General features: G+C 44.9%; 1 protein-coding gene across 1 annotated transcript; it reads left to right on the plus strand.

Annotated features, from left to right (window-relative positions):
• Nucleotides 1-1,228: 1,228 nt before the first annotated feature.
• LOC126526621 (uncharacterized) lies at nucleotides 1,229-26,263 on the plus strand. The gene is made up of 2 exons (XM_050174490.2): nucleotides 1,229-1,733; nucleotides 25,844-26,263. Exons 1-2 carry the CDS (start codon nucleotides 1,469-1,471, stop codon nucleotides 26,176-26,178), a joined length of 600 nt encoding a protein of 199 aa, XP_050030447.1. The 5' UTR covers nucleotides 1,229-1,468; the 3' UTR covers nucleotides 26,179-26,263.
• The last annotated feature ends 1,397 nt before the right edge of the window (nucleotides 26,264-27,660 follow it).

A 27,660-nucleotide genomic window follows, 5' to 3' on the forward strand; every position in this document is an offset into this window, starting at 1 on the left:
CGCAGAAGCAACAAACACGCACACTGGACAGATTACTGTATTGGCCATTATTGCTACGGTAGCTGAGCAACCAAAGGACGAGTGCTGTCTCGCTGGTAGGGCATTGGTTGAAGACTAGAGGGGGATGAAGAAATAAGCGGCATGGTAATGTGCAGCACGCAAAAACGGCAAAGAGTACCTCCGGTTAACGATGTTTTTCTTCACTTGTGAACAACCTTGAGAGCTTTGTATGAGAATGTGCAATAAGGGACAGCAAACACGCCGAGGGCTTGTCCCGACGAATGTCTACGCATACAGCGGATTGCGGAAAAACGTGCACCGGCGTCGCATACAAAAAAAAGTCAAGTGCGACAAATTCACACACGAGGTAGTGAGAACACGTGTTCGTACCATTATTCATGCGATGTAAGTAAACGGTTTTAATCCAGGTGGCGTTCCCACAGTCCAGGCACGTGCAACACGACAGAAGGTAATCTCAAGGGCAGCTACAGTGACGTCAAAGCACTGGGCACGAAGACGTGAATCCGCGGTGCTTCCCTTGCTCACTCTCAAAGCTGGAAAAAAACCTGTCGATTAATATTGTTTTTTTTTTCGGCTGTCTTCTTGGTGGACGTTTTCGAGAACGGGATCGTGGGTTTAATCTCATCTGCGACGGCTGCAATCCGATGGGGACGGAATGCGACAACGCTCGTGTACTGTACTTTGCATGCGCGTTAAAGAATCCGACGTGTTCAAAGTTGATATGGAATCCTCCACGGCGTCACTCATAACCCACTGTGTTTATTGGAATAGTTGAACACCGCAAAACTCTTTTATGCCGCAAGCAACATCATACTTGAACAAACTGCCTCATGAAATATTAAAGACAGAAGACGTACATGATGATGATGATGATGATGAAGCGTCAATCAATGGCACAAACCCACTATGGGGGATAGGCCACGAATCGGGTGGTAATATGATTGCCTCCCTCTCTCTAGCAACTTACGGCACCTAGGAATTCCCTCCTTCTATTTCGGAGTTCGAGGTCCCCATTCTATTTTAAATAAAATATACGTTCTCTGTTATTGCGTAATGCGCTTATGCAAATGCAAAGCACTTAACATTCCTTTACATTTAGTTCGATTTTACTGCTTGAGTGTTGGCATTCCATAATTCATGATTATGTACCAGCATGTGCATAGAATTTTTGGCGGTTATTCTTGTGAACATTATAACCGACTTCAGCTTGGCCGAAAGGTAGGTTGCAGTAAGAAAAAACGGACAAAGATATAAATAAATACATAAATCTGAATTTTAGAGTGATGTGGGCGCTTTCGACCGATGCCTTCGTAACGTTCATCTGTTTCAGAAAATTTTTCTAGTGTCATGACGCTGCAGCAAGATGGGAATACTGCGCAATCATCATTGGATGATATGGGCATAAAATGAAAAGAACAACAAGAAGAAGAAGGCAGCCGCCTCGGCGATGGAGCACAGCGAAGAAGAAAGTGAGTCGAAGCTTCATCAAGCCACCGACGACCAGTGCATCGTCCAATCCTCGGACGTGTCAGACGATCCCGAAACGCCATGGAAGTACCGTCGTCACGGCAGCGACAGAATGGCACCACAACGCACCATGCGCCTGATTCCGGTGCTGGATGACGGCAGGCTGTCAGCTTCGGGCAGCCACAGTGCGCAGTTCTCATTGGACGAGGAAAGCCTGGTGGGAACTGTGAGCGCTCCAGCGGAAGGTGCGTGCGCATGTTTCCCTTATCACAGCTTGTGGTACCAGTGAAGGCAAGCGGGTCGAACAGTTTTTGACGAGTTGGATGCTAGGCAGTCAGGCAGGTTATGAGAGTGGCACGTGATAAAAATTTACTCTGCGTTCCGTAATGTGCTTACAAACCTTTAAAGATGAATAAGTACCTCTGATTCTCTCGTTTTCATGGTCGGTGATCGGACATTCACCGCCGATACAAGGGTGCCGATGCAAAGCGCGCTCTAGAGCAACCGAGCTGGGAGGCCCGAGACCATCATTGTTCAGTGGCATGCATATTGTAAAAAAAAAAAAAAAAAAAAAAAAAAAAAAGCTCGACTGATGAACGCAGCTCGTGCAATGTTAGGGCGCCAAGTGAAACTGTTATACAAGTTGGTAAATATGTAAGTTTGGGTACATTCAAGCAAATTTAAGTGTGGGGATGAGGACGGCAAATGTGCTGCTAAAAAATAGGCACGAATTGGGCCTGTACGCGCTCGGTGACTCCAGGACATGATTGCACGTTCCGCTTACAATATTGAGTCGGGAACAATAGTTTACCGCTTTATAAGAGTGCAAGAAACACGATATTGGGCATATTATTGCCAAAGCACGGAAGGCATGTTCTTTCACATATCTCACTTATAGAGCGAAGCCTAAGATTTTGTGTACGTACAAATCGAGGTCTATTTTTTGATCAGCTTACTCGGGAGTTTGACGGAATAACGTCTGGCGAGGAGGATACACTGTCAAGCACGAAGAAAGAAAACAGTTTGCAAAATAGCGGGAGAATAATAGCAAAGATAAATTGACTAACGTCGACGTTTGGAGGCCCATACAGCTCCGTTGTAAACAACAAAGATGAAGGTACGCAGTCCTTCTTTATATACCAGAAAGATGGCTCTATGACAAAGGTTCTCTCGGCGATTCTGTCAACTTTACAAAACGAGAGAAACAGCACCAATCCGATGTGGAACAAGCAAACGCGGCATCACAAGCGCTGGCCGAGTATCACGAGAACAGGCCACTTCATCTATTGCGATGCAGCAGGTATCAGTTCCAGAGATAAATTCATACCTAAGCGCTTAGGTATTCCTACTTACTCCATACTTAGTCCATACATCCAGTCAACATCACATGTGATTAACAGGACACGGAACAAGTTACCAGAGACATACCCACGATCTTTGCACCATCTTACCGGTATATAAGCGAAGGCTGTCTATTGATTTTCATATTGCGAAGAATATGGGTAGGAGTCTTGGCGTGAACATTTGCTTTTATGCGAAGCATATTACTAGAGCTCAACCCAGCTCCTCAGGCGCGGCGGTGTCGCCTTCAATACCACGTGACACCGTGACGTCACGACAGAGGAGAAACGGGGCTCCAACTCGCGCCGTCGCTCGCGGCGTCGCGGCAACTCTTGCAAGATGGGCTGGGTGGGAATCGAACCAGGGTCTCCGGAGTGTGAGACGGAGACGCTACCTCTGAGCCACGAGTACGATGCTTCGAAGCGGTACAAAAGCGCCTCTTGTGAATGCGGTGTTGCCTTAGAAACGAGCTGTTTCTAAGGCTCAGGCGTGCGTCGCTTGCTCAGGCGCACATTTCGTTGCCGCGCCGAACGCTGCGTTGCTCGACGCTCACCGCGTCCAATGCGGGGCGCGTAGTCGCTGCGCCGTAGCCCATTGTTACACCCCTTGGCGGGTCGACGGGAACGCTGTCGCGTTCCACTCTTGAAGGCGAAGCAGAGTAACGCATGAGTTGTTTCTTCTACTAGCCGAACCAAATATAGCCAAGCAACAGCAGTTCACCAGTCTAAACAGTGGTTCAACAACTAAAATAAAGGCTAGTATGCTTCGCATCCTGGGCTTAACCTTAGCTAAGCCACAGCCATTTTTTTTTCTTTCTTTGAAGGTTTTATGGCGTCAAGGAAACTAAGGCAATGGTGCCTTAGTCGGCACCATTGCCTGGTTAGTTAGTTCTATCTTCTTGCTCATTTTGTCGAGTGTTTGTTTCCTCTTGCTCCAGTATGAATTTCATCATGTGCAAAGGAATGAGGCATCTTTAAGATGGTATCAAATATGCACGTGTATTTTCTGCTTATAACTCACTACCACAGCTTTGAAAACGAAAGACAGCGTTCACAGAAAAATGGAGGCGTGAAGTGATCAACAGCGGGTAATCAAGAGGTAACTTATTAGAGCCAACGTTTTGACGAGGGGTAGGACGAGAACCTATTTCCTTGGCAGCGTTCATACAAGGTGTTGCTTTTTATGCAGAACACTTTATTTTTGAAAGAAACTTACTTCTAGGGCCCTGCCGCTTTTGCTCATATAAGCTAGTGGGCTAGGTGTACATTCACAGGAAGAAAAAAATCAGCGATAATTTTCTGAATCACCTAAAACGTGCTGATTGCTTTTTTTTATGACTCATCTTGAAATACACGTTGTATTTCCGAAATGTAAGCTTAAGTGTTTTAAGCGCGCGCATGCTTAGCAGAAACAGTAAAATTAGTACCCCTTCCGAGATATCCGTTCGTAAGCTATGCTAAATACCCCTGAGCGATCCATTTGAGATCGTTTCCAAATGTTAGAGGGACGCTTTTCGGTAATCGTTAAAATGAAATTCATATGTATTTCAGCACATTTTAAGGTTTCATATCTCGAAAGTAGTGCTATATTGTCAAGATTTGTGCTTCCCAGAGATGACTTCACTACTACTCGGCTTCAAAATTGAGCTACATTGCACCTAAATTGGTAATTTAAGCAAGTGTTACATGCTTGTAAAACGTTAAGGCGAAAGCTTATGGGAAGGTATGGGAACGTTAAGCGTATGGGAACGCCGGCATGATGAGCGGCGTCGGAGCCAGCTGTGAAAGCAGACGACGACGAACGCGCGAGCAGTGGCACCAGCGCGTACTACCACGTGGCATGTGAAATCAGGCACGCGCTAGGCACAGCCTTACCGCTGCCGACGGGCGACGGCGTTCGAAGCGCGTTTTCTATGCCGATCCCGGACAACAGACCCTGACTGGTAGCGCCGCGGCGGATCGACATCGCTTTCGGTGCACGCGGCAGGCCGCACCTTTCTTTTATATCCAGCGGCCGTGCCCTTAGTGAGCCAGAACCTTGGTGCAGGCGTGCCTTTAGGGAAGCGGGCTCGTCTAGCACCCGGGAGGCCCGGGCTCGGTTCCCACCCAGACAGAAATGTGTCAAATTTTCTTTTCAAAGCCACTAATTTACTTTGGTTACAGAGACGCCCCTGAGGAATGTGACCTCAATCCGAGCATTTGTTGACGTGATTTGCGGTGCGGGCCCTTTGTCGTCACTACGCAGTTTGGACAACGTCAATGCCATAGGCACCGCCAATATAGATACCTGAGGCTTTCGCCTTAAAAAAAATTGGTCCGCTATCTACGCTGTGATGATGGTTGGACGGTGAAGCTGTCAACGACACATACAACGATTACCCATTGCTCACTGGCTTGAAATGATTCGCATGGTGACATTCACATGCACTTCACCTAATTATTACCCTAAGGTGTTTCAACGGCCTGCGACCTTGCTTGCGCCGCTACTTGCTCACACGTACCTTGCTCAGCACGCACGTACAAAGACTGGACCAGAGACAAGAGAAATTCACTTAACCACACTTTCGCCGCGCCTCTTAGGCACACTGTTCTTTAGCAGTCCTCACTGTACGTCGCCTTCCAATAGAACTGTCACAACATAAATAATTTACAAGGCGGGTTGTTTTTTTCCGTACGAAAGTTTAGTAACGTCACTTCCTGCTCCGTATACTACAGGCTTATGCAACCATAATCTTTACGGGGAAATTCCTGCTGAAAACGCTATGCGCGAAGGGGAGCTTTCTGGTCATTTTGTTTTCTCTCCCCCTCAAGGCTGGCGACGCCGCTGCCGTGGTTGAGCTCGCCGCGCTTGCTTGCCGCTGATTGGTTGAGTTCTTGCCATGGACGCAACAAATGCATCGGGTGACAGAGTCATGCAGCCTTGCTCTAAAAAAGTTAGCAAATTTCTTGTAATCGGCTTCTATCTCTCAGAAATTCCATCACACACTTCATAATCTGCGAAATATTGACGAACCTTTTCTTGTTGCTAGTGTCCTCCTAGCCACGTAGTCTGTCTGCCAAAATGACAGCCGTCCATTTATCTATAAAGATTGTTTCTCTTAAAAGGAAGTACCTGATGTATTTCGCTTGGTCTCGTGGGCGAGGAGCACAAGCAACTGCGAAATGCGAGGGAAGGGGAAGTGCTCGCTAAGAGGAAGTGGTAGGCTTTGTCAACGAGTGTAGAGGTTTGCGCGAGTCGGTATATCGTGACTTTATATACGTAGCGCGTGATCAAAAATTACAAAAATAGATACGCAAGAACGCACATGTCCCAGTCTCTCTCTTCTTATTCTTATGATTTGTGCAGTGTGTTCTAAGGAGCATCAGTGCCCCCACAAATAAAGATGTAGAACGCTGTGCGGTGATTCCGCAGCGATGCCTTATCTGATGCTATTCCTTTTCCAGGTTATTAAACTTCATCACTGGTAATAACGACGCTCCGCCTGTGTTATCAATGTCAACGGTATGTGATAAGAGTGCCATAGAACCGAGCTTATGGCACTGCTACAAAATCGTGGTCCTAGGGCGCTGTAACGTAAAGCTGTTTCAAACTTTTCTATTACAATTCTGCAATCAGCCCTCCACTAGTGGTAAACAATTTTCGAGCCACCACCTACTGCGCGTGCCTGTCACGCAATGGCACGAAAACCACGTAAACACCCCATCTTATATCAAACGTGAACACTGATTATGCATGATTAGACCGAACGAAAAAAATAATTCCTGATTTCACGCCTTTTTTGCGATTAGCGACAAAGGCGTAGTTTGAGCACTTGTTATTGGTCAAACGTTCTCGGGCTGCGCCCACTTCGCCTGTCTGTCACTCGACGCCACAAAACCGGGGAAACTCACTGCGTCGAAGTGATGTGTACGCGTTCAAAGCACGTCATTATGCTGAACAAAACAGAAATATTTTCTGAGTAGCAGGAGAGCATGCCCCGTTCCGAAAAGAATAGAAGGTGGCTGTCCACCGATCACTGTGGCACTAACTACTCCAAGCTTACGCGAAGCATGCATTTATTTGCGTATAGCAAAAAAAAAAAAAAATTGCCCAGCAGTATCAGGTTATCGAGGCCTTTCGGCAGGTATACATCACATTGCCAACTCCTCTTCTCTTAGGATCCGTTTTAGCACCGTTTTCGAACTTCCGCTGCACGTTGCAGCAATTTTCGGCCAACCTGCGCAAGTAAGCGGAAGCGGAACAATCGCACACACCGGGACCACCCTCCTCATCCGGTTATCTAGAGAGAGAAGAGAGAAGTGGTTCTTGTGGGGAAGGAGGAAAGACTAGCGCTATCTTCTGCAACCCATGCGGCAGCACGGCTCAGCGCCAGCAGGGTGGGGGAGTTGGTATTAAAAGAAAGAGAGGTTAGGAGGCAGAAAGGTAGAGGGTTGTCCCAGCAGCATCAGAGCAGCCCGGCCGGGAGGGCCCAGTGGGTTCGACCGGAGGAGTAGGCTGGAGGTAGACCGCATAGGAGGTGGCCCAGCAGAAGCGAAGTAGTGGCGGATCAGGAAGCCCGAGGTGGCGGGATGGCTGTTAGGCCATCCGTCCTTGTAGAAATTTCCTATAGTCTCGCCGAGAGCCCCGACGAGTCGAGGTACTCGACGACACTTAGGAAGGCTGGTAGCTGATTACGACAGGGGAAGAGGATATCTTCCTGTCGTGAACATGGGAGCCCCTGGCGGTGGAACTTTTGCAGAAGTCGGCCGCGGTGCTACAGGTCAGCAGGGCAGGCCAGCACGAGGTGCTCCACATTCTCTGGTTCACCACAAGAGGCACAGGCTGTGGAAGTGGCTTTCGCAAGGCGGCGACGGCGGGCTGCCGTCCAATAGCAGCCAATTCGCAGTCGGAGCATCAGCGAGGCATCCCTTCATAGGAGGCCATGAGGTGGAAGAGGCCGTGGAGGCCGGCCCAGGGATACCCGTTTGCCTGGGTGCAGGTGATGATGTGCCGGCGCAGCCTGTGTCTCGAGAAGTCTGCGGCCGTTACAGCAGGGCTGAGGGGGACGCTTGAGTGGTGGGCACTTTTTGCAGGAGTGTTCGCCTCTTCATTGCGCGGGATCCCCACGTGTGCCAGTAGCCAATGCCGGGATAGTGAGCATCCTGCGTCCTGAAGGGCCGTCAGTCTTGAAGAGAGCAGCGCAACCCCAAGGCTAGCCCTGTCAGGGTTCTGCAGGCAGAGCAGCGCCGCCTTGCAGTCGCAGAAGATGGCTGCCGGGGTCGCTGGTAGCTTCTCTGCAAGTAGGTCCACAGCAAGGTGGAGTCCTGCTAGCTCTGCTGTGGTAGAGCTTGCTTGACCCGGGAGACGGCACAGCTTGCTCTGTTGTAGGGCCGGTGCAACGCAGGCTGCTGCGGATGAGCCCGTTTCCGGTATCCCGGATCTGTCGACGAAGTTGTGAAGGTGGTCCCCAAGTCTCTCTTGGAGGAGAGAGGCTGCCGTCTGCTGTAGGGCGCATGCTGGGGAACGGTTCTTCGAGACACCTGGCAGCTCCGTCGAGGTAGAGATTGGTGGGCGATGCTGTACAGCGTTTGTAGGAGTGTCCCCTATGACTTCCTTATAGAGGCCACACAGCCGTCCCATGTGTGATGCTGGCTGGGAGCGTAGGCAGGTCAGGAGTGCTTGACCATCTGTGGCATGGTGTAGGCGATCAATGTGTCGTAGCCTCTGTTGCAGGACGAGTAATGACAGGGGCCAGGCACCTGCCTCAGCGAAAGTGGCGGCCACTTGTGAGGTTCGGGGAACGCCAAGACAGAGCCGCATTGCTGACCCGTGCTGTAGCTCCAGTTTCCACAGGCGGGGGGGGGGGGCAGCCCCACAAAAGCGAGGGCATACAGTAGCCGTGAAGTGGCTGCAGCTTCAAATAGCCGCAGGGCCCACCTGGTGGTACAGCCCTGTCCACGGGCAAGGAGCTGTGAGATCGCCTTGCGGAACCGAAGCGTCTGGGCGCACAGGGCCTTGGTAGCTGGCAGCCAGGTCAGCCGATTGTCAATGCGCAGCCCCAGGTAGGTGACTGCCTTGCTCCATGGGATCTGGACGCCCTTCAAGGGCAGCCGGGCAGCTGAGCGGTGGGCTGATGCTCTGGGATGCAGTAGCAAGGCCTCGGTCTTCCTGCCCGAGATGGTAAGGCCGATGCTACACAAGTAGGGAGCCGCAGTGTCCAGGGCTCTCTGTAGGGCCGCACGCGCCTTGCAGATGTGCTGCGGTGGTCCCCGCACCCATAGGACGATGTCGTCCGCGTAGATTGAGGGCTGCACGGGGAAGTGAGGGTCGATCGGCCGGGCAGCAGGCAACCGTACCATGGCCAGGTTGAAAAGGAAGGGGCTCAGCACTGACCCCTGTGACACACCTTCAGCGACTGGACGAGGGGTGCTCTTCGATTGACCCACACGTACCCTGAGGGTGCGATTGTGCAGGAACGACGAGAGGAACCCCCGCAGGTTGCCACAGATGCCGAGGAGGTCCAGGCCCTGCTGGACAACTGCGTGAGGGAGGTTGTCAAAGGCACCCTGTACGTCGATCAGCATAGAGCACCACGAGGTCCTGGTGGCCTTGGCGTCCTCCAGGGTGGACACCATGTCAGCGATGGAGTCTGCAATATACCACCACCGCCGGAAGCCCGTCTGTTGGTCTGCCAGGAAGCCGCGAGCACGGGCCACCCATTCCAGTCGTGCCAGAGCCATGGCCTCCATCACCTTGCAGGCAGCGGAGGTGAGGGTGACCGGTCGATAGGATGACAGTTCCTTAGCCGGTTTTCTGGTCTTGAGGATGGGCGCCACATTGGCTGTGCGCCATGCCTCTGGCACCTGCCCTGACTTCCAGATCTCATTGAAGCACTCGAGCAGGCGCTGTTGCTCGCTGGCGGCCAGGTTGCGGAGCATTTGTGGCGTTACGCTGCTGCTCTTGGTGCGCTGCAGCGTTTCCCTCGCCTCAGAGCCGCCTTGAGCTCGTGCAGGGCAAGTGGCTCTTGGCAGAGGGCAGTGACCTGTTGGACGTCCAAGCAGGGTGGATGCTGTGTATACAGGTGGGCAGCTGGGCAGGGGGGTGTCCGACTGGCAGGATGGCTGCACTCTGTGGCACGGGAGGGGCGAACCGGTCCGCAAGAAGTTCCGCGAGGGCCTCTTCGCTGATTCCTAGCGAGATGGCCACAGCGAGGACGGGTTGACGGCTCGTCCTCTTGCCGGTGAGTGACTTGAGTTGTCGCCAGGCTAGGGGGCCCTTTGAACGATCCTTGACGCTGGAGCACAGGCTCACCCCGCTCTGGTTCCACCTGCGTCGGGCCTGTCTTCTACAGCAGGCGTCCACTCTTCTGTATTCAGTCGAGTGTTCTGCCTTCCCTGTGCGAATTGCTCTGCGCTCCGTGCGGCGCCAGGGTGCACGGAGATTGAGTAGGCGGAGATCCGGGGCAGGGGTGTTCGGTGGCGCAGAGCACTGAACGGTAGCCGCCTGGGCGCACTCCGCGATGGCATCTAGAAAGTCAAAGCGATCGGCCATCTCATTGCAGTGCTTCCTAAACAGAGACCAGTCTATGACGTGGAAAGTTCTGGTCTTTGGCTTCCCATCCGGTTATCTACATTCACTGTGCTGGCTCTGCCCCATCGAAGCTCTCTCCACTTGAGCGTGCTACTTGCCTCTTCTCAGCCAGTTAGATAAGAAAAACTGCTCAATGTAGGCAATGCTATTCGCTTTGAAAGCAAAAGAAAATGACGTCCTACAAACGGGAAGCGCGTTTGATTGAGCTTTTGAAACAGCGCTGCAGGTTACCACCCGATGCTTGCGTCGGTGGTTACGTAAAGTTGACGCCAAGAGATTGGAATAAATACAAATTCGAATAGTTTTACGTTATAGGGTCCCTGATGTATAAGCAGTGGAGCCAAACAATGCGCGCGTTCCTTGTCCACACAAGGTCTCGCCTGCCTTCTCACTGCACCTCGGTAAAGCCCGATGAAAACTCGCCAAGCGTTTTAGCGTGCTCGTTTGGCTGCAAGGTCTTCATAGCACGAAGGACGCTCAGCAGCGTTTTTGGGGCCACCGGGCCCCCCCAAAATATCAAGCTAGCCCAGACCCAAATTTAACATGGTCCACCCCCAAATTTCATGTTGCCCAACTGCACATTTAAGTTGTGCCGACCGCAAATTTCAAGTAGGCGCACACCGAAATTGAAGTTGGCCCACCCCAAATTTCAGTTGGCCCACCTCCAAATTTCACGTTGACCCACCCGTCAATTTCAGTTGCCCCACGTCTACTATAATCTTCCCCGTGCATTTTCTAAGGAGTGCTATGTACGTCTCTGGGCATTCTCTTATTGTTTTGTTTTTTTCTTTTGCTTTAAATTGTTCTTTATCATTTAAAGGCTTCCAATCATCTACATTTACACTATCATAGGGATTAAATTGCGAATTGCGCGTCCTTGTGCAGATACAAGGCATTACAGTTTTTCGCGTGACATGGCTTAGGGAGCTCGCGAAAGAATGCTAATGCTCAAAAACATTGGCTGTAGGGAGTTTTGAACCTAGGACCCCCCGCTCGGTTGTCAAGTATCTTACACGCTGGGCTAAACCCACGGCTCCTAGGTAGCAGGCCTGTGCACCCTTCTTTTACATCATGATACTTGGACCGAAATTTCCATTGCCACACATTACAAAAATGCCTATTAACGTTAGTTAGAACTTCTACCAACATTATATTTACTTTAGTGACAGTCTATATACATTTACGTTCTAGTAACATTTGTTCATACACTGTCAAAATACTTCTTTCTTACTTTTCCATAAAGAATGTTTTCAATACACCGTTAACGGTCTTTCATCTTACTTTTGTATAAAGACCATCTTAAGTACACCGTTAAAATACTTCCTTCTTACTTTTGTATAAAGAACATTTAAATACACCGTTAAAAGACTTCCTTCTTACTTTTGTATAAATAATGTGTTGAGTACACTGTTAAAAGACTTCAATCTTAATTTTGCATAAATAATGTATTAAATGCACCGTCAAAAGACTTCCTTCTTACTTTTGTACAAATAATGTTTTAAGTACACCATTAAAAGACTTCCTTCTTACTTTTATATAAGGAATATTTTAAGTACACCATTAAAAGACTTCCTTCTTACGTTTGTGTAAAGAACATTTTAAATACATTGTTAATAGACTTCCGTATTACTTTTGTATAAAGACTCTTTTACATACACCGTTAAAGACGTCCGTGTTACTTTCGTATAAATAATATTTTAAATACACCGTTAAAAGTCTTCTTCTTTCTTTATATAAAGACTCTTTTAAGTACACCATTAAAACACTTCCTTCTTACTTTTTATAGATAATGTTTTAATTACACCGTTAAAAGACTTCCTTCTTACTTTTGTATAAAGAACATTTTAAATACGCCGTTAAAGGACTTCCTCCTTACATTTGTATAAATAATGTTTTAAATACACCGTTAAAAGACTTCCTTACTTTTTCAAAATGTTTTAAATACACCGTTGAAAGACTTCCTTCTTATGTTTGTATAAATATTGTTTTAAATACACCATTAAAAGACTTCCTTAGTTTTTCAAAATGTTTTGAATACACCGTTGAATCTTATTTTTCTATAAATAATGTTTAAATACACCGTTAAAATAGTTCCTTCTTATAAATCAATCAATCTGTCAATCAGTCAATCAATATTTATTTTTGACGAAATCAAATACAAGGTGGGTGTAAGTATACATTCGGAGGTCCCGAAGTAACAATTGTCGGGGGGGGGGGGGACCTCCTAACAAGACATGAAAAGGGGATAGTAGGATCGTGGCAAACATTGAGTCATGTCATAGAATATACAATTTCTACATCATCATCGGAAATAAACGGTAGGAGAGAAAAGAAAATCTATTAAAAATATCACAAGTATATTCATACAGTTAAAAAGAAGAAAAATAATTGAAGAAATCTTAAAAATAGCTTGCAACAATTCAAACGAGAATAAATGGCATGTAAAGCTAACAACGAGGAGATGTATCAATTATAGGCAAAATTCAGTAACTCGGTAATTGAACAGTACATTGCGTAATGGTAAAGCGAACATAATCTAATTAATTCTAGGTTCGTTAAATTATACTACGCGTCAGATAAAGTGTTCATGAAATGCTCCTTCGTTCTACGCTTGAATGATAATAATGGAGATGTCTTCCTATAAGATGGCATTGAATCCCAAACAGAAATGCCTGTAAACGCGATGGTAAATTTCCCATAATTAGTTCTTGCTTTTGGAAGGAGAAGATTGAGTTGTGCTGAAAATCTTGTGTTGTTATAATTGATGAGGCTAGAGTGAGTAAAACCTGGAATATTAAACTCGGTATTTATAAGGCGAAACATAAGTAGTGACGGCTTATGATTGAATAACATGCGCAAAGGTAAAACCTTTAGGGAACGGAATATGGGAGCAGAGGGAGATGTATGCGATTGGAATGCAATCAATCGTAATGCCTGCTTTTGCAAAACTTCTAGCTGATGAAGATGTGTGGCATATGTATTACCCCAAGATGAGAGGCAGTATGAGAGATGACTGTGTGTATACGCCTAATATAAAGACATGAGAATGGTTTGCTGAAAAAAAGAGCGAGTTTTTATGATGATGTAAATACCAAATGAGATTTTTTGAATAAGTGATTGAATATGGCACTGGAACTTTAGGCTCTCATCTAGCACTACACCAATAAATTTAGTAGACGCGGATCTTGCAAATACATTATTATTTAGAAACACTACAATGGAGTCAATGTGCGAAGATTTTGAAGAATGGAATACCATAAATGTTGTTTTAGGTGGGTTAATGGTTAGCTTGTTTTTTACACACCATGAATGAACATTCGCTAGGTCAGCGTTAAGTTTATCCTGCAATGCGAATAAATTTTTATCAGATGCCAAAATAGTGGTGTCATCAGCATAAAGAAGGCAGTGCGCATGTGTTAATTTTTCTGGCAAGTCAGTAATGAATATGAGAAATAAAAGTGGCCCAAGTATTGATCCCTGAGGGACGCCTGTATTTACAGTTTTTGATGAGGAGAAGACATCATTAAATTCGACTATATATTGTCGGTCAGTTAGGTAGTTGCGAATTATTTGTAAAGGCTGCTATTTGTAAAGGCTATTTGTAAAGGCTGTTTGTAAAGTATGCCGTTAAAAGACTTCCTTCTTACTTTTGTGTAAAGAATATTTTAAGTACAACATTAACGTGTCTTCTTCCAGCTTTTGTCTAAATAACAATTTTAGTACTCCGTCAAAGGGCTCGTTACTCTTGCGTAAATAATTCTTTATTATACATCATCAAAATACTTTTATTTTCTGAAGGACATGTGTCCTCAGTGCGTCGACAGCTCCTACTCTTTGCCAAAACATATTTAGAATGAGAAATAACCTGAGAGTTTTTGATAAATTTTTCTAACGCTCATTAATATGGATATATACGGACTGGCAGCAGTGGCATTGCATGAGCCACATCTTTAAAAAGTTCATCGTTTACGCAGATACCCTGACCGGACACTTTTCACCCACCCCCCTTTGTCTCAAACGGCGGTCTTCGTGGTGACACATCGACGTACAGCCCTCCCGGACGCTGAATCATCGCCACGTGGTGAAGCTACGACTGCATGGATTCATCGTGGCCTGCTGACATCATCAACAAGACTACCACTGGAGGTCGCTGCCAGGAGCACCTTCCCTTTTAAATAAGCACGCACCGACGCCCACGCTTCACTGGCAGCAGTGGCATTGCATGAGCCACATCTTTAAAAAGTTCATCGTTTACGCAGGTATTCTTACCAACTCTTATTTTCTTTTCTTTTTCCATACTACAGCCACTGCTGCCACCAACTGTGTTCTCCTCCTGCTTGTGTTCGAGTTTGTAGTTTATTTTTATACGATGCCAACTAATGCTGAACTCTAAAAAAATCGAGGATCTAGAGGCTAAAATTAACAGTTTAGCTAGACACCTCTGATAAGGTGTTCGGCAGATTCTTGCGAAATATGAAAGATTCCGGCATTGATGTTGCGGAATTAAAGAAGCAAGTTGAGTACCTTCAATCAAGTGCACAACACTTGAATCAACTTGTCGAGGACTTACGTGGCCAAAATACCTCATTTGTAAATGAGAATAAAGAACTAAAATCTCAAAACTCTTCACTCACTCGCAAGGTAGAAGAACTTGAGCAATATTCACGCCTCAGCAATGTTGAGATCAAGGGCGTTCCCTGTTCCCAAGGAGAGGACTGCGTCGCAATCATGGAAATGCTAGGGGAGAAGGCTGGATGTTCCATGTCACCTCATGACCTCGACATTGTTCATCGCGTGCCCACACGGTCTACTGACAAAAAAAAAATGATCGCACGTTTCTGCTCTCGAACTAAAAAATCTGACTTCATCAGTAAAGCACGTAAGGCCAAGCTTTGTGTCAGTGATCTAGGCTTCTCTAGCATTTCTAACGCACCTATCTTCGTAAACGATCATCTGACCCCATGTAACAAGGCCCTGTATTCCAAAGCCCTAACACTGAAGAAAGAAAAGAAGTGGAGGTTTCTTTTGTTTCTTTGGACTGACAATTAACTGTCAAATCAAGGCTTGTTATGATTGGGGGTTCAATCCCATCTCTCGTGATCCGTTGTCAAGATTGGAGTCGGGCATGAATTAGAAGGTAGCTGGCCCATGCCGTCGTCCAACTTATCCACGCTGAAGACGTTGATGAAGGGAAGGACTGCTTCTCATCGAGAACGAGAAATATGGGTTTATTTACAGTATTTATATCAGTCTAACATGACTGTTTGAGAAAGTACACCAGTCTAACATGATTGCTTGAGAGAGAGTGTCCTGAGCAGCCGCACAACAGCGGTTTTTAAACACTCGGTCCTCTCCCTCTCCCGATGACGGAAAACGGCCGTCCAAGCACCATAGGCGAGTTGACCAGGCACCGTAGGGGAGACGACCCGGCACCGTAGGCGCATTTATTCCCCGAACTGCAGCGCGCCCGTCGGCCGCCCATTGTCTGGCGTCTTGGTCGGCGCATGGGAAGGGGTGTCAGTAGACGTTCCCGCGGCTCAGTAACAATAGTTGGTCCGGCGAGCCCGTTTAGTTACAATGGCGACTTCGTCAAACTCGGCTCCAGCGACGGAGAGTCGAGGACGCACGTATTGTTCACACACAGATGACTTAGTCACGCCGTGGCTAGAGGTGTGCGGTGACGCTCCCGGAATGTTGCCTCCACAGTCGCAACTGGTTGGCAAAACTTGCACTGCAGCTGGCCGTTCTTAACGGGCTAGAAAGACTACTAACAGCAGAGTTCTGCGCATCCGTGATCATTCCGACTTGACTAGAATATACTAATACCATAGCAACCAGTGTTCATTGTCTCACCGCTTATCATGGCCTCCTTCCTGGAACCTAATCAAGTTAACTCTTTCATAAGTGGATTTCATTCCGTCATTCATTTCAATGCTAGAAGTCTTCGCAAACACTTTGAGGAGATTGATCATTACCTTTTGTCATCTTCTAGCTCATTCTCATTAATTTCCTTGACTGAAACTTGGTTGTCAGACGAAAAATCTTTATTGCTTCCTTAATTACAATTCAGAATATTGTAACAGATTAACTAGCAGTTATGGTGGTGCGGCAATATATATCTCTCCTGATCTTACTTATCGCAGACGACATGATGTGCACTTACCCATCACTAATTGCGAATCTGTCTGCATTGAAATAGTAAATTGTTCTCCCTCTGATGATAACAGAGATTTCATATTTGGATGCATTTATCGTTCGCCTTCATCATCAGTCGACGACTTTTTTTATAAGCTTCATCATACTTTACATACCCTTTCACTAGAAAATAAAAATGTCATTATAATGGGTGATATCAACATTAACCTACTCAATGACACATCACCAACAGTTATTTCTTACACCAGTCTACTACAAAGCTACGGATATGAATGCTTAATTGATGTTCCTACACGACAGGTTCCTAGTGGCACAGGGACGCTAATTGTTCATGTCCTATCTAACTTAATATCTCCACCAGAGGCAAAAAGTTCTTGGTATGGCCATAACAGGTCATTACCCATTTCTTCTACGTTTTAAACATAACTCGAGTCCTTGCCCTCTTCCACACTTCAAATATGTTCTGGACAAAGAGAGCTTCATAACTGCCATTGCTAATATAGACTGGTCTGAAATGAAAACTTTTAATGATCCTCAGAAAGCATTTTCTAAATTTCTTACTGTAATTATATCACTTATTCATAAATTCACTTGTAAAAGGAAATGCAAAAAAACCATTGCATTCTCTCACAATCCATGGACGTCTAAAAAGTCATTAGCAGTTTTGCGTAAACGCGATAACCTGTACAAAAAAACTAAAAACCAGCCTTTTAATACCGAAATAATTGCCCGATATAAAAGGTTACGTAACTCTATAAACAACCAGTTAAAAATGGCAGAACGATTACATCTTGAACGAAAAATTTTACAAGCCGGCAATAACAGCAAATTGAAATGGAACATCGTCAACTCCTTTCTAAACAGGAATTCTAAACCTCTATCAAAAATTATATAAATAACTCAGAGTATAACTCCCCTAACCAAATAGTCGACGCCTTCAGCTCAACTTAATCGTCTCCCTCACACATTTTTTTTCTTTGCCCCACAACGCCAGAAGAAATACATAACGTTATATGTCACCTAAAACCCGACAGTGCTGGAAGAGATGAAGTTCTACCTGCTACCATTAAAATGATTGCCCACCTAATTTCTGATATCATGTCTCATATTACTTATTCGATATTCAAGATTGGTGTGTTTCCTAACGAGCTTAAGCGCAGTAAAGTCATTCCAGTTCTAAAAAAAGGTGACAGTACATTAATACATAACAACCGCCCTATTTGTATTTTACCCTTTTTCGGCAAAGTTCTCGAGAAATTAATTGCAATGCGTCTAACCAAATATCTCACTAAATTTAATATTCTCTCTTCATGCCAATTTGGCTTTCGTAATGGATACTCCAGAGATTTGGCACTCATACATCTAACTGACCAATTAAAAAAAATATTTGACGATGGTCTATTTGCAGGTTCAGTTTTCATTGATCTAACAAAGGCATTCGACTGCTTAAACCATATCATCCTTTTTGCTAAGCTTCAGGCTATCAGTGTTCGGGGTCCTGCGCTCTTAATATTAAAAGGTTACTTATCAAACATGGTTCAGATAGTGTCTGTGTCTAATGTCTACTCCAGAGAACAAACCACTAACATTGGCGTCCCTCAAGGGTCCATTTTAGGACCACTACTGTTTTGATTTATATCAATGACCTACCTAACTGTTTACCCTCTACTAAGTGCATTCTGTACGCTGATGATACTACCATATTGTCCTCTGATAAACACATGTCACTTCTTATTAACAAGCTAAATACTGATCTACAAAGTGTTTTAAGTTGGTGTAATGCCAACCTATTATCTATTAATGCCACCAAGACTAAATTTGTTGTATTTTCCTCACATCAACAACATTCGCATTCTCCCCTTCTTTAACTTTCGGCTCACACTCTATCTCTCCCAGTCCATGCTCATATTTTCTTGGGATTGCTCTTGACTGCAGCTTGAAATATAAAGATCACATTTCTCACATCAAAAAGAAAATAGCATACGGTATTCGCGTTCTATTTAAAACTCGTCCCTACTTTACACATAATACATTAATCTCGCTATACCATTCATTCATTCACTCCCATATTAACTACGGCATACTATGCAGGGTAAAACTTATAACACTCACTTGGCATCCCTCCAGGTAATCCAGAACCAATCCATACGAATAATTACAAGCAGTTCACTCTTTGCTAATGGAAAATCACATGAAAACAACATCATAACCATTTCAGAACTCACCAAATATAATCTATGAATTTTATTCTACAGATATATGACTAAGGAACTACCATCAATCTGCTTCTCACCTTGTGACCTAATAGCTCATAGTCACACTAGATTTGCACTCAATAATAATTTTCTTCCACCTAAAGTGCGAACTAACTATGGTAAACAGACTGCGGAATTTTCTGTAATATCGCTTTGGAATACTCTACCACCTATCACCAAAAGTGCAAAAAATTTATACCTTTTTAAAAGATAACTAAAATCATTCATAATAAATACTTACTGAAACTCTCCTTTTTTTTTAAATTTTATTCCGTTTCTTTATATTGTCCTGCTGTTAGCAAGTGTTCTTATTACCCATATGCTATAAACATGTTTTGATATTACTCTTAGCTCTCATCTGTACTACTGTTGCTTTAAACATTGTATAACATCATAAGTGTCTCTAGCAGGAGGTCCCGCTACAGTCTTTGACTATGGGACCTCCTTATGTATACTACGCAAATGTAATTATCTGTATTTTTACTAATAAATAAATTATGAAATTAAATTTAAAAATTTATATATTACATACTCGGGAATCACGCTCTTTATTTTGAATCACAGTTCCAATCCAAATCGCTGGTGGATTGTTGACGAAGTTCCACTAGAATGTTTAAAGAAATATGTTCGTAAACACTTAGAACTAATCTCTTTAAAGGTTCTACTGGAGTACGTGAACGTGCGGTGACGTCAGCACACTTCGAGAAAATTTGCTTGCGCTACGCCACCTGACCGGTGTGATAGCGGAGTACTGTGCAGGCCGCGCACCAGCTACACTCCTTTATCCCGGCCTTGGGGCTGGTTACTTAAGAGGAAGCTTTAGCTTGGGCCCAACTCCGACGCGGCCTATTCAAATACATGTAAAAACGCAAAAACGTTTTTCTGAGATAACCCCTGGACCGATTTTAATGAAATTTGTTGCTTTTGAGAGAGAAAGTTAAATTCTAGTGACTGTTGGAAGCGGAATTTTGATTTAGGGCTTGAATTTTGTTAAAGAGATTTACAAAGTTTCAGAAGTTTGAAAAAAAATAGAAGCAAGAAGTTTACAAACTAATAGCTCTGCATCAAGAACAGATATCGCGGTTCTTTAAACGGCATCCATTAGATCATTCAAAGCGGACAAATTTCATATGTCATTTTACATCTTACGTGAGTTTGTTACGTTGTTTACGAGGGTTCTGCAAAAGTTGTAATTACATATTAATAAATTTTTTGAGATTCATGTATAAGATGTGCAATTTGTCCGCTTTAGATGTGCTATTAGATACAATTCACAGAATTGCGATATCACCTATTCTTGCGGAGTTACAGAGTTGTAAACTTGATAGTATCGTTTTCTGAAAATTTGCGATTTTCGCCAATTTTTAATAAAAAATTGACAACCTAAATCGAAAATGCGAAACCAACAGTCACTAGATTTTAAGTTTTTCTTTTAAATGCAACAAACCTCGTCAAATTTGGTGCTGTGGTTGCCGAGAAAAACGAATTCTCTTTTTACATGTATTTAGATAGGAGCACCCGAGCTAAAGCTTCCTCTTAAGGCTGATTTACGCTTGAGCCGTGACACCACCCGCTTGCCGCACGCGTATGGTCGTGCGGAAAAAACGGCACATTTCGCACACTGGTTCACAAATCTTGGTATACACTGGGCTCGCACATCCAGTGTAAACCGAAATGTGTGTACCAGTCTGCGAAATGTGCAAATTTTCACCCGCCCACATGCTTGCGGGCAGACGGGTGGTGTGGCGTGGGGCTAGAGCGTAAATCGGCCAATACCACGCACTGCTATTGCAAGGCCACCAATTAGCTTTGCAACGAGATAATCAGGTCAGTGCACTCCGCGATATAAATAGTATGCGCTAAGCTGGAACATATATGCAGAGTAGCGTCACGATATTTGTTAAAAAGAAGAAAAAGAGCCGAAACTCAGCTTAACACGGCGCTGGAAGGTTGCTGCTAAAATATCCAAAAGACTGCAATATACAGCAGCTGCTGAGTGAGAGCGAGTGTTGACCCGATATATCACACAGGTCGAATACAAAGAAAAGCTGGACTCTTTGCAAGCAACACCTTTCTTGTGAAAAAAAAAACGAATGGAATTATCGTAATTGTAAAAAAATGTAGCTTTGTTCGCGTCTCAATTCGCACGCTTTCATCCCTGCCTCCTAGCGACGGCTTCTGCACGTGAAAGGAAACCAGCGGGACGTTGTATCAAAGCGAAGGCAAATTAACTATATCAATTGATCTGTTTTTAGGCGATGGTTGCTTGCTGTGTGAGAAAACAGATCGAAAAGGGATAAGTATGCACTGTTAATGTTCAGTGCATTCGCTCTACAACACGGCGATAAAATTCTTAGCTCCGACAAGGTTGTACGGTTCCCTTACACGACATCGGTAATAATGGCATTACGGGTGCCAAGAGCTAGGATATCAAAGGTCATGCTTTTGCCGTGCTTCGGGCGTCTGAAAACCGGTAGCGTCATAGCCGCCACCTTTTGGAGATCTATTGAACTATAAAAGCACTATTACAATAGATTTCAGCGTTATTTAGTGCTGGGCGCCATGAAGCAAATTTTTGTCTTTGAAAGCGGCAAGTACTAAGGGATATTTTTGCGCAAAATAGAATAACAACGTAATTTGCCCTATATGGTCCTATTTTTCTATTTTTATTACATTTGGAGAAACAAGTCGCTTTTCAGAACAATAATTTTCTCGAAAGATACCATTATACAGCCCCTTAATGCACAAAAAAATTAAACCGGCTGTCATGTTAGGTTCGTTTTGAACCTCGGCCATCCCCTTCTGGGAACTGGACTCCTCCCTCTGAGCGCAGTTCCTAGAAGTGGATGCGCACACAAAGGCCCGCCGCACCTATCACCGAAAGGCGATGAATGTCTAGGTCTCAGTCAACCTTCGCAAGGTGGGGGGGGGGGGGGGGGAGGGGAGGGAGGGCATGGTTTGGCGTAAAGAGGAGCCTTAGTTTGGCTGTGGTCAAAGTGAAGCGGGTGGAAGGAAAGAATGTTACATGCCCCTCTCTCCCATGCGCACAAATTTGACAGCGGTCCGAGTCGAGGAAAGGAAGGAGGCCATCGCCATCGCGGTCCGTTCCTTTGCGACGCGGATGTGGTACAGTCGGAGCAACCTAGGTGTTTGGTCGTGTATTGTAGCAGCAATATATATATATATATATATTTGCTGCTATTTATGCCTATGCTGTGTTATGGCTTGGCTGACTCATCGATGCAAGCATGCCAGCAACGTGCTTGCGAAGACCGCGGTGCTTTCTTCGTTCCGTGATGTGAACATTTCTGCAACTTCTCTGCGAGATGCGATGCAGTGTCGTGTGAAGTGATTTAATATTGGCACCGTCCGTGCTTGGAAGTACACACTGCACAAGTAGCGAACAGCTGTTCCTCGAGACAGCTCTGCGCGCCGAAGTTTTGTCTGTCTCCAAATTATAATAAACGGTATGTTTTTTTCCAACATTTTCATAAACATGTTATTTTGATGTTATCTTGATTTAAGTTTCCTATGCCGCATTTTGGCAGGTTATTATAATAGCGCGAGCTGCAATGATGTTAAATGTTTCAAGAACGATTTTATAACATTTTTGAGCTACGCTGCGTCATGCGGTTCGCTTGAAGTTGCTATAAACACGAAACGTACAAACAATACGTTTTAACAGCGTGTCGCGATGACTTAATGTGTGGTAAATATTGTCTGATCATGAACTCATTCTTTGCTCTTTCCTACTCTAGCTGTACAGAATGAGAGGTAGTGAAATGTTGAGCGCATATAGTTTCACGCTTGACAATGACATAGGTTGCACTGGTTAGACAAGTGCGAATGTGAAAGAAAATCATTCGCACTTGTCTAATCAGTGCAACCTGTCATTGTGAACAGGTATTTTTTGACACTGATATTTTGTTTTCGAATAAAAATGAACGAACACATGAACATCTGGAAGCGTTCCATATAATAAGGCCTGCTTTAAATGCATCAGTCAGCCATTTGTTGCTATCACTCATAAAAAATTTGTATTCTTGAATACTGCTTCAAGCTCTGTAATCTGTTTATATAAAAATTGACGACTTGTTGTGCACATACTCGGTGGCGCTAGTTGGCGCTTTTATGTTCTGTGTATGTCCAAAAATAAACAGTTGTGAGTAAGCGCTCGTGTGTACAGCTTCTCTGCGTCCTTGTCTATTATACGCTGTAAATATTTCATTATGAATAAACAATGTAATTGACTTTTTGAGTGAGTAAATTATTTGCACAGAAAATTGGTTAAGAAAGCATTTTGGGAAACCGAAATATTTCAGGCCACAACTTTGGGGGCTACAGGGATAGCTTTTGACGGTTTCTTCTTTTGCGGAAACGCCCTTGCACACTTTCCTAATTTTAATAACACGTAGTAAACGCAATGCAGCAAACGATATGCATCGCAAAATGTGCCCCATCCTTGCCATTTTCTCTGCAAGTATACAGGGATGACCCCTATAATTTTAGCTTTCAAGTGAACTTGCATGTTTGCCTTGCTAAAAAGCTGTTCTATATATGTGATATGCTAACCTGAACATGATCTTAACCCTCCCCATCTTGTTTTTGTGCAGGGTTCACTCTTCAAGCATTCTCGGAGGAATCAGCTCTGAATGAAAAAAAAAATACATTATCATCGATGCTTGCTAGAGATTATGCGACAGCTGCCATGCTGTAATCAACTAAGTAATTTTTTATATATTAATATTAAACATTTCTCTATTTCCTTTCTCATAAATTATTGTAAATATTATTGTGTGCATAAAGCTCTTTTAGTGCAAACTTGCATCTCTTTTCCATGTACATGTACCTTTTAGGCTACATATTGCCTTCTACCAACGTGTTCACACGTACTAACAAATGTTTACACTATGCTTCTAGGTAGTATCACCTATTAGTTCTGCGGAAACCCGCAAGGTTGAGAGAAGTAATTAATAAAGGGAAAATCAGGCATCCACCCGTTCGTAGCAATTGCTACAAAGAAAACCCATACGGTTTCCTTGAAAGAAAAGCATCGGAGTTGAAGAAAAATTCGTCCTGGTCCGGGACTCAAAACCGGGACCACCACCTTTCCGGGGCAGCCGCTCTACTATCTGAGCTAACCAGGCGGCTAGCAGATGGCAGGGCGAAGTCGAATTTGTCGACAACACCTTGCGGGTTTCCGCAGAACTACTAGGTCAATCACTTGCCTTTGCTTCGTGTTGTCGACAAATTCGACTTCGCCCTGCCATCGGCTAGCCGCCTGGTTCCCCGTATATTACTAGGGTGTATAAAGACAAATGCTAATAGGTGACTGGTATGAAGTTGGCAGAACGTTTATATTATTCACTTGGAAGAATGTTAATATGGTGCATAAAGAAGGACTGTTAATAGGGGAATGGTAGGAAGTTGGCAGAACGTTTACAAACATTTTTTAATTGGAAGAATGTTAATAGGTGGTTGGTAGAAAGTTCGCAGAAGATATATGAACATTCTTCCCTTGAAAGAATGTTACTAGGCTGTATAAAGGCAAATCTTGATATGAAGTTGGTAGGAAGTTTAAAGACATGCCATGACCACATTTCCATTAGGAGTTGGTGGCCAATTGTTTCTAGGGTGTTACTAGAGCGTTGTTAGGATGTATAAAGACAGTTGGTAGGACTTCAATTGACTGTTGCTAGGTTCTAGTAACAATAGTCTAATGACGGTCTGAGGAATGTTGCTAGAAATATTTGTAAGGGTAAGCACTGCGTGATGAAACCGGTGACGTCAAAATCACCGCGACTTACTCAGGATCGTCCCTATCGCAGTCGGGCAAGGTCGCACGGCGTCAGTGATAAAAGTACACCGGCCTTGTGGCATCCAGGAAGCACTGGCCGAGCGTCTCAATGCACTCCTTTGCCTGGGAGGAGCTCGTACCTCCAAGCATCGCTCAGTGGCGGTCAATCGGACATTAGTGCTTTCGCATTCACAACTCGAACGAAATCTGTAGGTGTTTCGAACTTTTTTATTGAATAATATATTAATGCTTTCATTCCTTCATTCTATGAAACCTAATTACACACCTTCAGAAAATGTCCCCGTACATCCCCCCCTACCCCCCCCCCCCCATAAGAACACTTTATATTGCACTGGTCTAGTTCCGCATTACATTTTCTAGGGAGAGTAGCCTTGCGTTTCCTTTATTACGGCCTCTGTAGCTGGGTACCCGCACTTTGATTTTGTGCAAGCCAGTTTTGTAGAGAATCGACAAATTTGGTATGTCCGCAGCAGCGAAGCAAAGGCTGCTGCCCACAGTAGTCGACGTTTAAGGCGCCAACGGCAGTCGGCTAATGTGGGCCGATAGTCTCAACGCCTTCAAGCCCTTTGTACATAAGTGTGCATGCAAGGATAGTGCATCAACAGCGCAATCACGAAATAAAATAATGGTTAATACATGCTGCACACATTTTGAGACACTCCCACTTGGACCTGCGCAGCAAATTTGCATAACGCGTGCAATGTGTGTCAGTAAAGAGAGTTGGAAAGCGGGGTGTTTGCTCTCGGTGCCAGTTGGACATGATTTGGGCAGTTTCACTTCTTCTATGGTTTATGACCAAGTTTTACGTGCGGCTAATGCATATTTAAAGCGTCTGAATGAGGAATTTCCAAGTATGCTGGTATTAAATGATTGGGGCTCTTGTATTTTACGTAGCTGTCGAGTGTCCTCGCTTAAGTTCAGTATTATATCCATATTCTGTAAACTTCGCAAAACACTAAAGGATTCACAACTCGTAATCGGTTGTGCGGCAGTACGGTTTTTATTCATTTAAAGGACAAAAAAGACGGGTTGAAACGAAATTTTTAATGGAGTGATCAATTGGCTCCGGAAGTGGTTGATGGAAGATGTGTCCGATGCATCGTGGACTGGCCCACGTGATCAGAAGTATTCAAAGACTTTGCTAAGACACAACACAAAGAACATCACCGAAAAAAGAATGTTTGAAGGAAATTGAGAGAACGTCTTCGTCATGCAGGTGAATGGCCACGGCCCCGTAAGCCATCGGCGTACTACCTCTGCATGCAGCGCTGCACCATCCTGGCCACTATGTGTCTAGTGATTCTGGCCTTCGGCGCGGTCATTACGGGCGTCTCGAAGAAGAAGAGCCACCACGCCCTGTTCTATATCGAGGTGCGGCACACGACGGAACGTACCGAGGCGACGGTGGCACCCGATCACACGGTGGTCAAAGGAGGCGACGGCCGCAGGGCGCTCAACTACGACACGACCGAGCGCAACGACACCGTGCCGGGCGGCATGCCTCTATTGCGAAACGGGACGAGGCTCGACGTGGACGAGGAAAGCGAGTAGATCCGTCGGCTGCCATTAAAGCCTTCAAAACTACTCAGTCGATACGCAATATCTCTGCTCGAAAATCTGTCCGAAGGTTTTTGAATAAATTGCGCATTTATTAGGAGAAGTGTCTCCGTTGATGTTCGACGTAATAATAAAGTGCGAAAGCTCAAGGCGCTTTCCTTCCTACATCGTCGTGGCTAATGTCTAGACCACAGCCGGCTAGTAAGGACATGGGAAAACACCAAAAGAAAGATAGTTCTTGTTTTGATATCGCTGTGGTACAGTATAGCCTTTTCAACAAGCCTATAAAGATTATTCAGACAGGATGCTTATTCAGACAGTAAGGCATAGTATAAGTCTTGAGGTAAACAAAATTTTTATAGTCTGACATCCAGGACGTACGGCTTATAACTGCCAAAAGTGCCGATGCATTCCATTCTATCAATACACGCGCACCTAATAAAAGGAAATATTAGCAGATGAGCCTTTGAATACATGCATAGAAATAAATATTAAATGCTGCACAGTAATCAATCTGGCTGGTAAGGAATCTTTTACAGGCGTCTTTGTAGTGTCTCTGTGACTACCAAAGCGACGCTGTCGTACGGCGAAGAAATGTTTTCAAAAATGCAGCAAGACTAATATAACACAACCATTTTGTCGTTCAATACTGTAATGGGTAATCGTAGTCCTTCATTGCTGAAGCAATTGTCATATGTGCCCAAGGAGTGCCTGCAGTGCGTTGCCGTAAGATGGCGCTATTCCGGGCACGAAGATAGATAGATAGATAGAATAAACTTTATTGTCCAACGAATAGGGGGATCTACCAACACCACCTAGATTTTACAAGGCCTCCGCATCAGCTCCTCGTCCAGCACCTGCGTCACTGCTAAGAGATGGCCGAGCTACCGTGACGGCTACCGCCGCAGCATATTGACATGGCACCTCCTAGGAGCAGGCTGACTAACCAGCGGAACGTAGTAGCAGTTCCCGTTCAAAGATGTTATTGCCGGCTACTGCGGCATCTTTGACTTGGCTCTTATATGGCTATTCTCTCGTGGCTTCGGCTAGTAGGCATCAAAGCTATTTTTCTTTGTTTTCGCCACACTTATATTACCTATGTTATACTTTTAAAAAATTACCAAGGAAACCTTGTACTACGTCTTGCATATTTGCTGCGAATTCATGCTGCAACAGTGTTTTATGTTGAAATTTATTTGCTCTTCAATGCTCACGTTGGACTATATCCTGCGTTTGTTGGGTACATTGAGACAAGCAGTAAGCACATGGTACGCACATAACTGACGTGACTGTGGACACATTTTTGCGGATGAGCCGGAGACCGGAACAAGCTGTTTCATCTGCGAAGGCTTCATTTACACGACTGAACGTGTGTACCCTCAGTTCGGAAATGCCTGGCAGCTTCTGCACCCCAAACTGCAGATCGAACTATGGCGGTGGTCCGAGCAGCGCGAGTGTCCGCGTCTATGAGTTTCC

The sequence above is a fragment of the Dermacentor andersoni genome, chromosome 8 (assembly GCF_023375885.2).
Source record: "Dermacentor andersoni chromosome 8, qqDerAnde1_hic_scaffold, whole genome shotgun sequence".
Classification (NCBI taxonomy): Eukaryota; Metazoa; Arthropoda; class Arachnida; order Ixodida; family Ixodidae; genus Dermacentor; species Dermacentor andersoni.

Bases quoted from the DNA above. Each gene is read 5' to 3' on its own strand.
- LOC126526621 (XM_050174490.2), top strand. From the start codon at position 1,469: ATGGAGCACAGCGAAGAAGAAAGTGAGTCGAAGCTTCATCAAGCCACC. The intron at 1,734-25,843 runs GTGCGTGCGCAT...TTCGTCATGCAG, and splicing joins TGTGAGCGCTCCAGCGGAAG to GTGAATGGCCACGGCCCCGT.